This window comes from Lissotriton vulgaris, unplaced genomic scaffold (assembly GCF_964263255.1).
Source record: "Lissotriton vulgaris unplaced genomic scaffold, aLisVul1.2 SCAFFOLD_1034, whole genome shotgun sequence".
NCBI lineage: Eukaryota > Metazoa > Chordata > Amphibia > Caudata > Salamandridae > Lissotriton > Lissotriton vulgaris.
The window spans coordinates 280508-293962 of NW_028251847.1; the positions used below are offsets into that span (position 1 = coordinate 280508).

Consider the following 13455-nt stretch of genomic DNA (forward strand, 5'->3'; position numbering starts at 1 on the left):
AGCTCAGGAGTGCTCTGGCAACATTATGCAACATGGCTGAGAAATAAGTACAGGGTCTCTACTTACCACCGAAACCCTGTGTTAATATAGAAAGCGCGCAACTATCCATCTCACGCACATAGAGCACAAAGGGCTTTTGATAATCAGGAGTGCCAAGCACAGGAGCAGAGCAAAGCGCAACTTTTAATTGTTCAAAAGCATGCTGACATTCAGGTGTCCAAGGCAGGGGTTCATGCACATCCTTAGTGGACAGGTAAGGAAGGGGTTTGTTAGTAAGGAATAATTTGGGATCCAATGGCGACAATACGATTTTATCCCTTTAAACGTGCGTACCTCACGTTGGGTCCTAGGAGCAGCCATACTGTTAATTGCAGCCTTACGTTCAGTTGTTAGTCTGCGACCCTCTTTCAACAGTAGGTGACCTAAGTAGGTGACCTCCTGTCAACAATACTGAAATTTCAAAAGGGACACCTTGTGTCTGTGGCATGCCAAATGGTGCAATAATTTAACCGTGGTCTCTTTGCAGCCCTCCTCAGTGTCTGATGTTTCGAGGAGGTCATCAACATACTGCAACAAAACATTACCAGAAGCAAATTCCAGTGAATCCAATTAGGCTTTTAAAGCTTGACTATAAATTCTTTTCTTTCTGTATATCCCTGTGGAGCACGACATAATCTAAAACTTCGACCAGCTATAGCAAAGCTGAAAAGCGACCTGCTGTCTGGATGTATTTGGATGCTGAAAACAGCATTCTTTAAATCGATAACAGAAAATGATTTCGCCGAGGGGGGAATCATTCCCCCCTCAGTGGGAACCACAGGATACTGAGGGATCACAATTTTATTTACCTCTCTCAGGTCAATCACAAAGCGGTACATATCTGGTTGGACACCAGAAGAGTCCGAAGGGGCCTTTTTAAGAATGGGAAGAATATGGCTAATGCATACATTAGACACTGTCTCTTCCATTATTCCAGTCTTAATCAAATCCTGTATAATCTGCAATAGGGCCTTTTCACCTGTTTGGGAAATCTTATACTGGGGAATACGGGGCAGTTTAACATTATCCTTCACACTGATAGACACTGGTGGGATCTGGAGCAGCCCCACATCTGTGTCTCCTGTGGCCCTCAGCGTATGTGGTACACCGTCAAATTCTATTGGGAGGGGCGCACCTTATGAAAGACATTGTTTTGTAGGGGCCATCTAGGCCCAACTGTCATAAAGACGCCATCTGGAGAGCAAGATATTGCTGCGTGCAACCTTTTTAACAGATCCAGTCCCATTAAATTTTCACCACCATTCATTGTCAATAAAAATGGTGAGTCAAGAGTAAAAGGACAGACAGTCAAAGCAAGCAGTTTAGAAATGGGGCTGACAACTGGCACACCTGAAAATCCACCTGAAACATTATTTTGCCCAGACAGAGACCAGTGTAAGGGAAACAGAACTATTCATAGACCCTGTATCAATCTAACATTTCTCCATGGCACCCAGCAAATCAGCCGTGATATAATGTCCGCACTGATCGACAGGCACCGGAACTGGTCCCTTGCCCTGCCCTTGGCTGTCCTAGCTGTGAGACAGCCCTGTCACCTCATCCATGTTGTAGTCCTCATTATAGTACTGTCTGCTCTGAGGGTCATCAAAATAATTCCCACTCTGTCTATATCCTGATGCATTCTCTGACTGCATCTGCTCCCGGACTCATCCTCCTCTTCCTCTAAACCCACGGCCTCCCGGTGCTGTGTTGTTCTGCCACAATTCCAGGCACTCATTCCGCCAATGCCCCTCTTTTTTACAGTATGCACACTGGTTGTACCCAACGGGTGAGCCGGAACCACCACCTCTACCAGCCCTGTGACTGTTTGAGTGAGGTGGTCTCTGGACTAGTCCCTAACCCCTACCTCGCAATCTGTCTTCAAATCCTTTGTCTTTTTCTCCACTTTCTCCTTATCCTCATTGTCTATGCAGACCCTCCAGGATTTCGCGATTTGCAAAAAAATCACAAAATCGGCAGTTTTGTAAAAATGCAGCGATTTTTACAAAACTGCCCGCAAAATCCGAGGAATCCGCCCCCTTCTATTGGCCTGGTGTCTCTCGCCATGGAGCCAATAGAAGGAAGGGGTCCTCGGGTCCTCACAGCAGGCAGGCGAGAGGTTGAGTGCTTATTTAAACCCCTCCATCCCTCACCTGCCTTGCTGTTGCTTCCTGCTTCTCACCTGCTGTCACCTGGAGCCTGGGGGTATGTCTGCTGTTATTTTTTTATTTAGTTTAGCTGCTGGGCCCACCGCGTGCCCCTGTGCGGCGGGCCCACCTTGCCACCCGGCCCACCGCACAGGGGCACGCGGTGGGCCCAGCAGCAAACAACTTTTTTAAAAAATGCCTCCCGGGCCCGGTGGCAAGGTGGGCACATGGGCACGAGGCGGGCCTGGGGGCATTTTTTTAAAAAGTATGTAGTGGGGGAGGTGGCAGTGAGGTAGGATAGGTGCCATGAGAAGGCCGCCGCGTCAAGCCTGCTGTAACTCTTTTTTCTTCTTTTTGTAGAGTCCCGGAGGAAAGAATCTGCTGGTTCAAGCGCCGGTGCAGGACACAGGTAAGTTTTGTCCCCGCCGCATGCCCGGTGTGCAGCGGTCCCAGGGGGGCATTCCTTTGGGGCCAGCTGGTTACGCAGGCCCAGGGGGCACATGGGGGTGGTGTGGATTTTAAAGAGGCGTAGTGCGGAGGTGGCAGTGTTGTGGGACAGTTGCCATGGGAAGGGCTATCCAAGCCTCCTGTTACTCTTTTTTCTTCTTTTTGTAGAGTCCCGGAGGGAAGAATCTGCTGGTTCAAGAGCCGGTGCAGGACGCAGGCAAGTTTTGTCCCCGCCGCATGCCCGGAGGTGGCAGTGATGTGGGACAGTTGCCATGGGAAGGGCTATCCAAGCCTCCTGTTACTCTTTTTTCTTCTTTTTGTAGAGTCCCGGAGGGAAGAATCTGCTGGTTCAAGAGTCGGTGGAGGACGCAGGTAAGTTTTGTCCCCGCCGCATGCCCGGAGGTGGCAGTGATGTGACCAATTGCCATGGGAAGGGCTATCCAAGCCTCCTGTAACTCTTTTTTCTTCTTTTTGTAGAGTCCCGGAGGGAAGAATTGTCTGGTTCAAGAGTCATTGGGCCGTCTGGCAATTAATATATGCTTTCTGCTGCACAGAACGGGTTTGTTTTGGTTTCTGTAAACTTCTGGGGAGATGAATATCACATTCGCTAAAGTGCAGAAGCTTGAGGTCGCCACCCATATTTGTGAAGTCCTACTTGCGATGGGTGGGAGAGCTGTGCATGGATTCTGTGTGATCATGTGGGTTTCATACTTGTCATTTCTTGGGGGTGGTTTGGGGCTATCTTAAGCACTGATGGCCCTGGCCCCCACTCCTCAGTGTAAACGCCGGGCGTATGTGCTCCTACAAAGTACACTTGTACAAATTTGTTTTGAGTGATTAGATTTCGCTTTCTTCACAGGTGGCTCATCCTTCCCCTTCTTCCAGTTTCTGCCCAAATGTGATTTTTTATTTGGAGGCACTTTGGGGCACAGTTCTTTTTTGGGTGAAAACACTTTTGCCTTATTTTTTTCATCCAACAATTGCAATGTCCTTTTCCCCTTTGGAACACATCTAGTAACACCAAATATATTTGTAGGTGAGCTACGTGAGTGCGCCACAAGCCTGATATCTTTTGGATTCCAAGGGAGCAACAAGCCACTACAACCAAAGCAGGATGGAGAAGTTTCTGCAGCCTGGGAAGACTGTGAAGCACCGATCACATCTACCTACCCATATAACTGCAGAAGATCGGGCCAAAGAGTAGAGCGCTGTGATGCATGCTGATGGTGGCGTACTGTTTTGCAGTGTGTGCAATGTGGCGGTGGACCACATCCGGAAACACACTGTTGATATGCATGTGCGGTCCCAAAAACACTTGAAGCGCTGTTCAGGTGATCCAGACCCTCACTCTTTGCCAAAACGTGCCCGTCAGATGACTGTGAACTCACTGTTCACAAAGAGTACAGCTGCCGGTGCCTCAAAACAGGAAATTATAAGTGAGTGGATCAATGTCTGCACAGCGCTGAACATTCCGCTGAGCAAAACCGACCACCCTGTGTTGCCCAAGTTTGTCCATGAGCGAGTACGAAATGGTGGAGCGATACCTGGGAGTCATCAGCTTCAAGAACGTTATCTCCCAGAGAGATATATGGTAGCAAAGAACGAGCTGAAAGAACACTTGCAAGATCAGAAGATCAGTGTTATATTTGATGAAACACCTGATGTCGAAGGGCGTTGTGTATTGAATGTGTTATTTGCAGTGGTCTCTGCGCAGGGAGGACGTAAGATCCACACCCACCTAGCAGACACAGTGTTCCTCTCACAGTGCAACCATGGGACTGTAGCGCAAGCAGTTGTGAAGGTGCTCACAGAGTACAGCATAGCCTTTCAGGACGTTATTTCCTTTAACACTGACAATGCGGCATACATGCTCAAGGCATACAACACTGTTTTGAGAAATCTGTACACAAACTCCATACATATCACCTGCTTGGCACACATAATGAACCTTATTGGAGAGTCAATTAGGAAGCCTTTTGTGGGGCTAAATTCTTTCCTTCTGTACTTCTCGCCCATCTTTTACATGGCCGGTAGCAGAAAGAGACGGTACCTGCACCATCTTGCTGAGAACCATGGGATGAAACCACGGATGGCACCTGATCCCTGCAGTACCCGGTGGAATTCTTGGTTTGCTGCTGTCCAGTACCATTGCAAGCATGTTGAGGCCTATGCTGGGTTTGTTGAGTCTGAGATACAACTCAGCAAGTCTCCCCCAGATTCCCTTGAAAATCTGCAAAGGATTTTGAACAGCAACCAAAGAAACTGCATTAAAGTGCAATTGGACATTGTGGCCGAAAAATGCCAAAACATTTTACATCTGATGGACTTATTCCAGATGTTATAGACAAAAATGGTCCTAAACGTTAATTCAACATGTGCAATGTCAACATAAGTTAAATATTCACTTCACTTTTTATCACCATCTGATTAAATCCATTACGATTCATAACAAGAAAACACTATGTTCGCCCGAGATACTTTGTTGAAGCAAGAAAACACACCTGAAACAAAAGAAATTTTCTCCAAAAGTGTAACCTTCCTAACGTCTCGGGGTTGTATAAAGACACTAACAAAGTACGAAATAGGGAGATACACAGGTAATCCGAGAATACGGCTTTATTTAGTCTGAGGATTGTAAATAATAAGGCAAAAAGAACACAATAGAAATCCGCTAATTCGCTGCAGTATTTCAGTCTTGAACACAAACAATAAGGAAAGTTATAACGATAACCATAAGCAGCCAGCTACGCAAGTCTTGTGCGTTCCAACCATCCTCCGCATGAATACCGGTCCCGTTATCCGCCAACGGAGGGCACCGTGCTGAGTAACGGCCGAAAATGCAGTTCGAAAGCTGTAACCGCTATGGTGCATTGTATTGTCTAAGGCGTATCCCCCAATGCAAAAGCGGACATAAGAATGCCCAGCCGGGCACTCTTCAGGAATTAAGGCTGCTTGACTAGGGAGCCGCCGCTCTACCCAGGAAAAAAGAACCTCAGGACAATGCTCCTCTTGCGTTTGTCTAGTGCCTAATAAACAAAGGGTATAGGGCATAGACTCTGCAGACTTGGTGTGCGTCTAAACTTCTGACCAATTGCCCAAAATATCTTTGCAGACGCGGAAACACCTCCTCGGTGTGCGTCTGTACGTTGCGGGAAACTGCTTCCGTGATACTGGACCAAGACGCTGCTTTCACCTCTGTGGTGAGCGTCGAAGCAATGCAGAGTTTCAGTGTTGAGAGAGTGCTTTCACCTCCGTGGTGAGCGTCGGAGCAATGCAGGGTTTCAGCGTAGAGAGAGCAGCCGCTTCTCGTCTACCAGGTTCCGCACAAGGATTACAGGAAACGCGGAGCTCAACGGCCGGCGTGGAGTCAAAATATCCAACGCCTTTCTTCCATCGGCCATCCTCTTTATGGGCGGTCAGTGAGCGTCCTGGCGCTACGCATGCTGGTACATGTGGTCCAGCGCGCCGCTTGTGCTTTCTTTGCGGTGCTCTCACGCGCTCCGGGAGGCGAGGAGATCATGACAAAAAGCTAGTAGATTCTCTTATTCACTATACATTTACAAAAAGCATTGAATTTTGTACAATGTAAGAAAACACAATTATTTACAAGACGGGGTTCATTAGTCACAAAGGACGTGCACAGATGAGAAAGAAAGTATGTGCTTGTGTGTGAGAAAGCGACCAAAGAGGTCTGTGAAAAAATAAAATACAGTAGAGTACTTTACACTACGTTTAAGGTTTAAGTCCTTGGACTGGTGGACATGGGCCTGCCCTCGATGTTAATTTTAGCAAAAAAATGCAATTCTTTCTTGCTGGTGATTGATTGAAATATCCTCCGTATTCAAATCAATGTTTTGGAGATGGGGACGTGGGAAAAAAGGGCAATACAGGTACATGCTCCAGGAGAATATGTTGACGTTTCGACCCTAAGACAAACAGGGTTGCTGACTTCCTCAAGAGTGGGTCTTCATCAGGACGGGGGAAAGGGTGGGAACTCAATATGCACGAAAACAAAGTGACCCCAAAGGTGGGCACCTGCAACAACAAATAAATATCCGGACTAAGTATTTTCACAAGTGACACATATCTAGTGTCAAATAACCATCAAAAAGTTGCATTAACGGCACTCACCCAACAATGGTGTGCCCCTTGGTGTGTAATCAGTCAGCACCACACAGCTTGGTAAGGCTTAAGTAGTTCAGATGTGCTCCATCCGCACTGTGAATGCAGAGGAAAAATAGCCATAAATGCCATACATTAAAAACCAGCCATACACATATGCCAATTATTACTCTAGAAAGATACTATTAAACAGAATGCACAACCGCAATGTTAATTCGCGGCGTGTGAGTAGTACACTTAAGAACCAGCCATATATACATGGCAATCATTGCTCTAGAAAGATACTATTAATCAAAATGCACAACCGCAATGTTAATTCACGGCGTTTGAGTAGTGTATACGCATCTTCTATTGCTTAACCTAGAATGATACATAAAAGACATAACAGCAAATGTTGTAGCGACCACAACATAGACCAACATTCTCTCTATCAGCTTCATTTATACCAAAAATACGAATGTTACTCACCCATGATTAAAGTCACTTGCATTACTCCGGTAGTAGATTTTAAAATGATGTGGCTGTAATTCAGTTCAACAAGCTTTATTCGAATTCAGTGAAAAATTCATAAAAGCATACAGAATAAAAAACACAGTAAAAGCATACATCAGTTATAATCATTACAAAGTCACTATCTGTGCAAAATTAACAGCAAATCATTAAACCAATAAAATCATTTTTACAATTCATCGTATACAATCCCTAGCAGCTTTGTTACAAGGCGTGATCGTAACAATTTCAATTAGTTCAGTAGTTTTAAGAAGATAGGGTATTTTTACATGTTATGGTGGCACGTTTAAAAATAAGGCAGATATCCTTCAGAGGGTATAAAGGAGAAAAATACATAAGCTGTTCCTTTGGTAAAGACGATCCATGGACTTAATGTGAGTCATTATCAATTTCGGTTACTTACGAGAACCATTCTTTAAACGGTTTTAATAAGTCAGGGAACCAGGTCTATGCCTTAGAATAAAGGAAATCGGTTAAGGGTGGGTATATGCTTGCTAGCTCCAGGACCACTACTACCCGTCCCAAAGTTATTTTATTTGTATGGTCTTGCATGGGAGATGTATGTAGTCCTTGGGTAAAAGTCATGCAATTCCCATATTCCGATTGAACCATCACCCATTTGTGGCTGCCAACTTCGGAGGTGTTGGATGACTCGAGGGTCCCTAAAGTTGACCAGAACCAGGTCTCCCGGTATGTCCTTGGGGATAGATCCCGACCACCCTACCCTTCTAACATTTAAGATCGTTCCATCGATATTGGGTGGTAGGGGTCTATTCTTTGTCAACCAGAAAGACACCTTGTTTGCCAGGTCTACTGATCTTTCGATTTTGTTATTCCTGAGCTTGGGGACGCCCGAGAGGATGGATACAAAGGGTGCTGCCTCCGGTGGTAAATCTATATGTTTAGCCCTTCTTTGCATGTTACCATAGTTTTGGAACTTCCCCTTTTTCGGCGTGAGTGGTTTAATCTGCCCGTCTCTAGATGCAGGATTCTGGAATATTGGGGGGTTTGATGTGACTATTGTGTTAGATGTATTGGGGGCAAATGCATGAGTTCGTATAATATTTCTATTTACAGGGAGGATGGGGATATCAGTAGTCACCAGGGTCTCAACTCGATTCTTGTTTTCAATACTTTTTATAATTGTTAGGTTAGCCCTAGTGTTTTCCTCTATGGAACAGAGCTTTTCCCCTATGGCCTCAATTCTTTTTACCAGTGGGGAAATAAAAGACCTGACCAAGAGTTCAATCTGGGCCAATAGTTCAGGTGGTGTGGTCAGCTCCAGATTTGGACGTACCTCAGATGTTTTTAGGGTGTTGTTAATGGATGTATGACGTTACAACGCATACTTTTACTCCGCATACCATTACAACGCGGTATTCACAACGCATACCACTACAACGCATAGCGCTTTGGGGTGCTGGATAGTGGTAAGTATAATTTACTATTCTAACTCCAGTCCCCGTGGACCCTAGGGAAGGTGTTGGATAGTAAATTAAACTTACCTCTTATCCTAGAGCGCCCCCCAGCGCTATGCGTTGTAATGGTATGCGTTGTAATGCCTGCGTTGTAGTGGTAGTGCGTTGTAAAAAATGCGTTGTAACAGGTGAATACCGTTGTTAATGCCTAAAAGGGGGCTTTGGTGCAATCTTTGTATTTCAGCTAATCTTCCCCTCTGTTTAAGCCCTTTGCGCTTTCTATTTGGATAGGGTACTTGAACATTTACTGGTTGTTGTGTAAAGTCTGTGGGTGTTGGTAGAGAAGGAGTACCAGGATTGCTTAAGTTTAATTGTAATGTGGTAACAGAATGGGGGCTAGTATTTCGCAATGCACCTACAGGAGCGTTTGTTAATTTATTCCCGATTTCGACGTTGGTATACCCAGTCTTACAGAGCAGATTAAGTTCATCCAGTAAAGAAAAATTTTGTGTTTGGTCTAGTGACTCCATAGCTGAGTGGTTGCTGGGTGTGGGTTCTATACAGAGACTCTTTTCTGCTCTTTCAATAACGGACTCGATAGCCGATGTGGTCCTAATTAAATAATTGTCCAATGTCCCTTTCCGTTGCACCCCCTGGTGGATGTTATTCGTGCGAAACCCATTATCTGTCATAGTATGGATAGTTTTATGAAGATATAAATATATGACAGAGGGGTAAGCAAACACGCATGTACACCAATGTTCTGGCAACAGGGAGGTAAAAGGGTAAACTAGTAGAGGATGCCGAAGATAGTTTAATGACAATCACATTAATGGATTTGTTAGTACAATGTTACCTCACATTGAGCGGGGGCAAAAATTGAATGGGGGTGGCCCATCTCGTCCTCCTCGTGCCTCTGAGGGCCACAGAGGGCCCGCCCTTTGCCCGGGCTTTGCCCGGCGTCCGCGCGCGTCCGCGACGCGGAGGTAGCTTCCTCAATTTGAGCGCCTCCGGGCACGCTGGTCCTCGCGATGTGTGGGTGGAACCGGATCTTTACCCAAGGTTTGCTGGGAGCTGTAGTTCCCCCCAGCTGCGGCCGTGGAGCTGGAAACAACGGTGGCAGGGGGAACGAGCAGCGTCAGGGCCCCAGCAGCAGGTGAGGGAAAGTGCGTGTGCCTGCTCCCCTCCTCAGCCCGGTATCACAAGAAAACGTCCCCGCTCCTCCGTGGGAGCTTCCTCAATTTGAGCGCCTCCGGGCGCGCTGGTCCTCGCAATGCGTGGGCGGAACCGGATCTTTACCCAAGGTTTGCTGGGAGCTGTAGTTCCCCCCAGCTGCGGCCGTGGAGCTGGAAACAACGGCGGCAGGGGGAACGAGCAGCGTCAGGGCCCCAGCAGCAGGTGAGGGAAAGTGCGTGTGCCTGCTCCCCTCCTCAGCCCGGTATCACAAGAAAACGTCCCCCAATAATAATTAAAAATGTACTCGTGTCAGAATACCAAGCCTCCTTGTGCCGTAAGATAGAGACGTTAACCGTCCCATTGACTAAATACGGGCCACATCACCTACATGTGCCATAATTTACCTTAGTGTACACCAAAAGTCATCCGTTCACATTAATGGGGCGAAAGCCGTCTGCTGGACGCCGTCCACACTCTCAGCCGAAGAAGCCGTGAATGCGGAAAGGAACGCGGAAACGACGTGCATGCTGCAGATAAGGAAACCTGTCAGCGCAGTCGTCTACGTCACCACGGTTCGTGGATACTACGTAGGTTGCCTAGCAACCACAACGCATCCACCATCTTAAAAAACAGGGTGAATCACGTCCAAGGTCTACGTCATCTTTGGCTGTAAATAGCCCCTCCTTTTTCAGATCGGACTCAGATAGTTGTAGCCATTCCTCTAAATTAAAGTCCCTACTCTTCAGTGAATGATCGGGAAACGTTAGCGATCACCATATTGAAAGGAGAAATCATCCGGTCAGATTAGTGTTAAAAACATCCCGGGCAGTGTTAAGTGCACAGAAAATGTAGGGAAATGTGATATTTAACAAGGTGCAAATATGAATAACAACAGCATAAATCATTATTACAGGTGCATATATCGTTATCTAATCCATTGCCAAACATATGTGTTTCACAATATACTTCAGGTAATTAGAAATGAGTCACATTCGTGTTTCACAATTTACATCAGGTAATTGGAAATGAATCACATTCCATGTATAAAACATATATACACATATAAGTGCACTAGTGCACTAGGTTGTATCAGATTATACAAAAGAAACCAAAAGGGATTACATTCCATGTATATAGTACGTCAATAGTGTCGTGAAACAGAAGCATTGCAGTTACCATATTGCCTGACGGTAAAGGATTAGCATGTATGTCTAGACATACATAATAATTTGGAAATTCCAGGTCAACCATTATGCAAGCTTGCCATTTGTCTTGTGGTTTCCTCATACTCGTTGAGGCCCCTATTGACAGTGTCATATATGTGCCACCATTTGCATTCTTGCACACTTAATGTGCTTGCAAAATCCCCACCTCTCGCATTCATAGTGACCTTTTCAAGAACCCACCATCTCAGGCTTTCTGGTGGGTGGCCGAATTTCAAAAAATGTTCAACCATCGGAGCTCCCTGGACCCCACAACGGATCCTGCTGCAGTGTTGCAGGATCCTGCTCTACACCCTTTGTATGGTTTGGCCTAAGTACATGAATCCACAAGGGCATTAGATGGCATATATCACACCAACCGAATTACAATTGGTGTGTTGGCTCATTGTGTGCTTATAGTTATTTTGTGTGCAGTGTTTCAGCTCCAACGTTAAAGGGCACGCTTTACATGTGCCGCATTTAAAGTGGCCTAACACGGTTGGAATATTCCAGAGAGTGGTCTGAGTATCTTTAGGTTTGCTTGGAAGTAGTGATTGGACTACATAATCCCTGATGCTTCTTCCATTTTTGAATGCATGCATCAGTGGATCAGGGATTCCTACCTCATCCGCCACTAGATGCCAGTGGCTGTTAATTACTTTTTTAATGTCACTGCTCCTAGTGTTAGAAGTAGTGACCCATGTCATACGTTCATTGTTTCAACAAAAGAGAGGGGGGGACCGAGGAGCCAATAAAGGTGCAGTGTCCATGCTCCTAAACCAAATCTGTTCGCAAATAGAGGACAACGTTCCTATACCAGGGTGCTGATGTCTTTGTAGGTCTGATAATTGACTAATGCTCTTCCCATAATCATTGCAATTGAATGGTTTTTCCCCTGTGTGTGTTCTCTGATGATACCTTAATGCTGAAGAGCTGCAAAAACTACTGTCACATTCACTACAATGATAGGGTTTTTCCCCCGTGTGGATTCGCTGATGACTTTTTAGGTCTGATAACTGACTAAAGCTCTTTACACATTAATTGCACTTGAATAGTTTTCCCCCTGTGTGTGTTCGCTGATGTCTTTGAAGGTGTGATAACCGACTAAAGCACTTTGCACATTCACTGCACTTGAATGGTTTTTCACCTGTGTGTGTTCGCTGGTGTCTTTGAAGGTGTGATAACCGACTAAAGCACTTTTCACATTTACTGCACTTGAATTGTTTTTCTCCGGTGTGTGTTCGCTGATGTCTTTGAAGGTGTGATAACAGACTAAAGCACTTTGCACATTCAGTGCACTTGAATGGTTTTTCCCCTGTGCGTGTTCGCTGATGTCTTTCAAGGTCTGATAACTGACTAACGCTCTATACACATTCATTGCACTTGAATGGTTTTTCCCCTGTGTGTGTTCGCTGATGTATTTGAAGGTGTGATAACCGACTAAAGCACTTTGCACATTCACTGCACTTGAATGGTTTTTCTCCGGCGTGTGTTCGCTGATGTCTTTGAAGGTGTGATAACAGACTAAAGCACTTTGCACATTCAGTGCACTTGAATGGTTTTCCCCTGTGTGTGCTCTCTGATGTTGTTGGAGGCTTGATAAGTGACTAAAGCACTTTGCACATTCATTGCACTTGAATGGTTTTTCCCCTGTGTGTATTCGCTGATGTTTTTGGAGGGTTGATAAGTGACTAAAGCACTTTGCACATTCACTGCACTTGAATGGTTTTTCCCCTGTGTGTGTTCGCTGATGTCTTTCAAGGTCTGATAACTGACTAAAGCTCTTTACACATTCATTGCACTTGAATGGTTTTTCCCCTGTGTGTGTTCGCTGATGTATTTGAAGGTGTGATAACCGACTAAAGCACTTTGCACATTCACTGCACTTGAATGGTTTTTCTCCTGTGTGAGTTCGCTGATGAACCCTTAATGCTGAAGAGTCACGAAAACTACTATCACATTCTCCACAATGATACGGTTTTTCCCCCGTGTGTGTTAGCTGATGACGTTTTAGGACTGATAACTGACTAAATCTCTTCCCACATTCAATGCACTTGAATGGCTTTTCCCCTGTGTGTGTTCGCTGGTGTATTTGGAGTTCTGATAACCTACTAAAGCTCTTGACACATTCACTGCACTTGAATGGCTTTTCCCCTGTGTATGTGTGCTGATGAATCTTGAGTAGTGATGTTAAACTAAAGCTCTTGCTGTATGTGTATGATTCTTCTTTCTTGGTTAGTGTCTGTGGGTCGGGTATATATTTGTCTACATCCCATGACTGCATTTCCTGATGGGCCGACATGGCTGATAAAGCACTTGTGTTTTTCTCCCACACTTTATATGTGTGCAGTACTTTGCACGTTTGATTTCTGTTTTAACAATAAAATGCGATAG

The 13455-nt window shown here is 45.5% G+C and overlaps 2 protein-coding genes across 2 annotated transcripts in view; both read right to left on the reverse strand.

Moving 5' to 3' along the window:
• The window catches only part of LOC147662747 (uncharacterized), a 418861-nt gene that overhangs the window by 243347 nt on the left and 162059 nt on the right, over window positions 1–13455 (reverse strand). The window lies entirely within an intron of this gene.
• LOC147662748 (uncharacterized) overlaps window positions 12436–13455 on the reverse strand; it is a 107718-nt gene continuing 106698 nt past the window's right edge. Inside the window, exons 4-5 of the mRNA XM_086950927.1 lie at window positions 12722–13198; window positions 12436–12468 (exon numbers count right to left, since the gene is read on the reverse strand). Of these exons, the coding sequence (XP_086807053.1) occupies window positions 12436–12468; window positions 12722–13198 (510 nt within the window). The remainder of the gene's footprint in view (window positions 12469–12721; window positions 13199–13455) is intronic.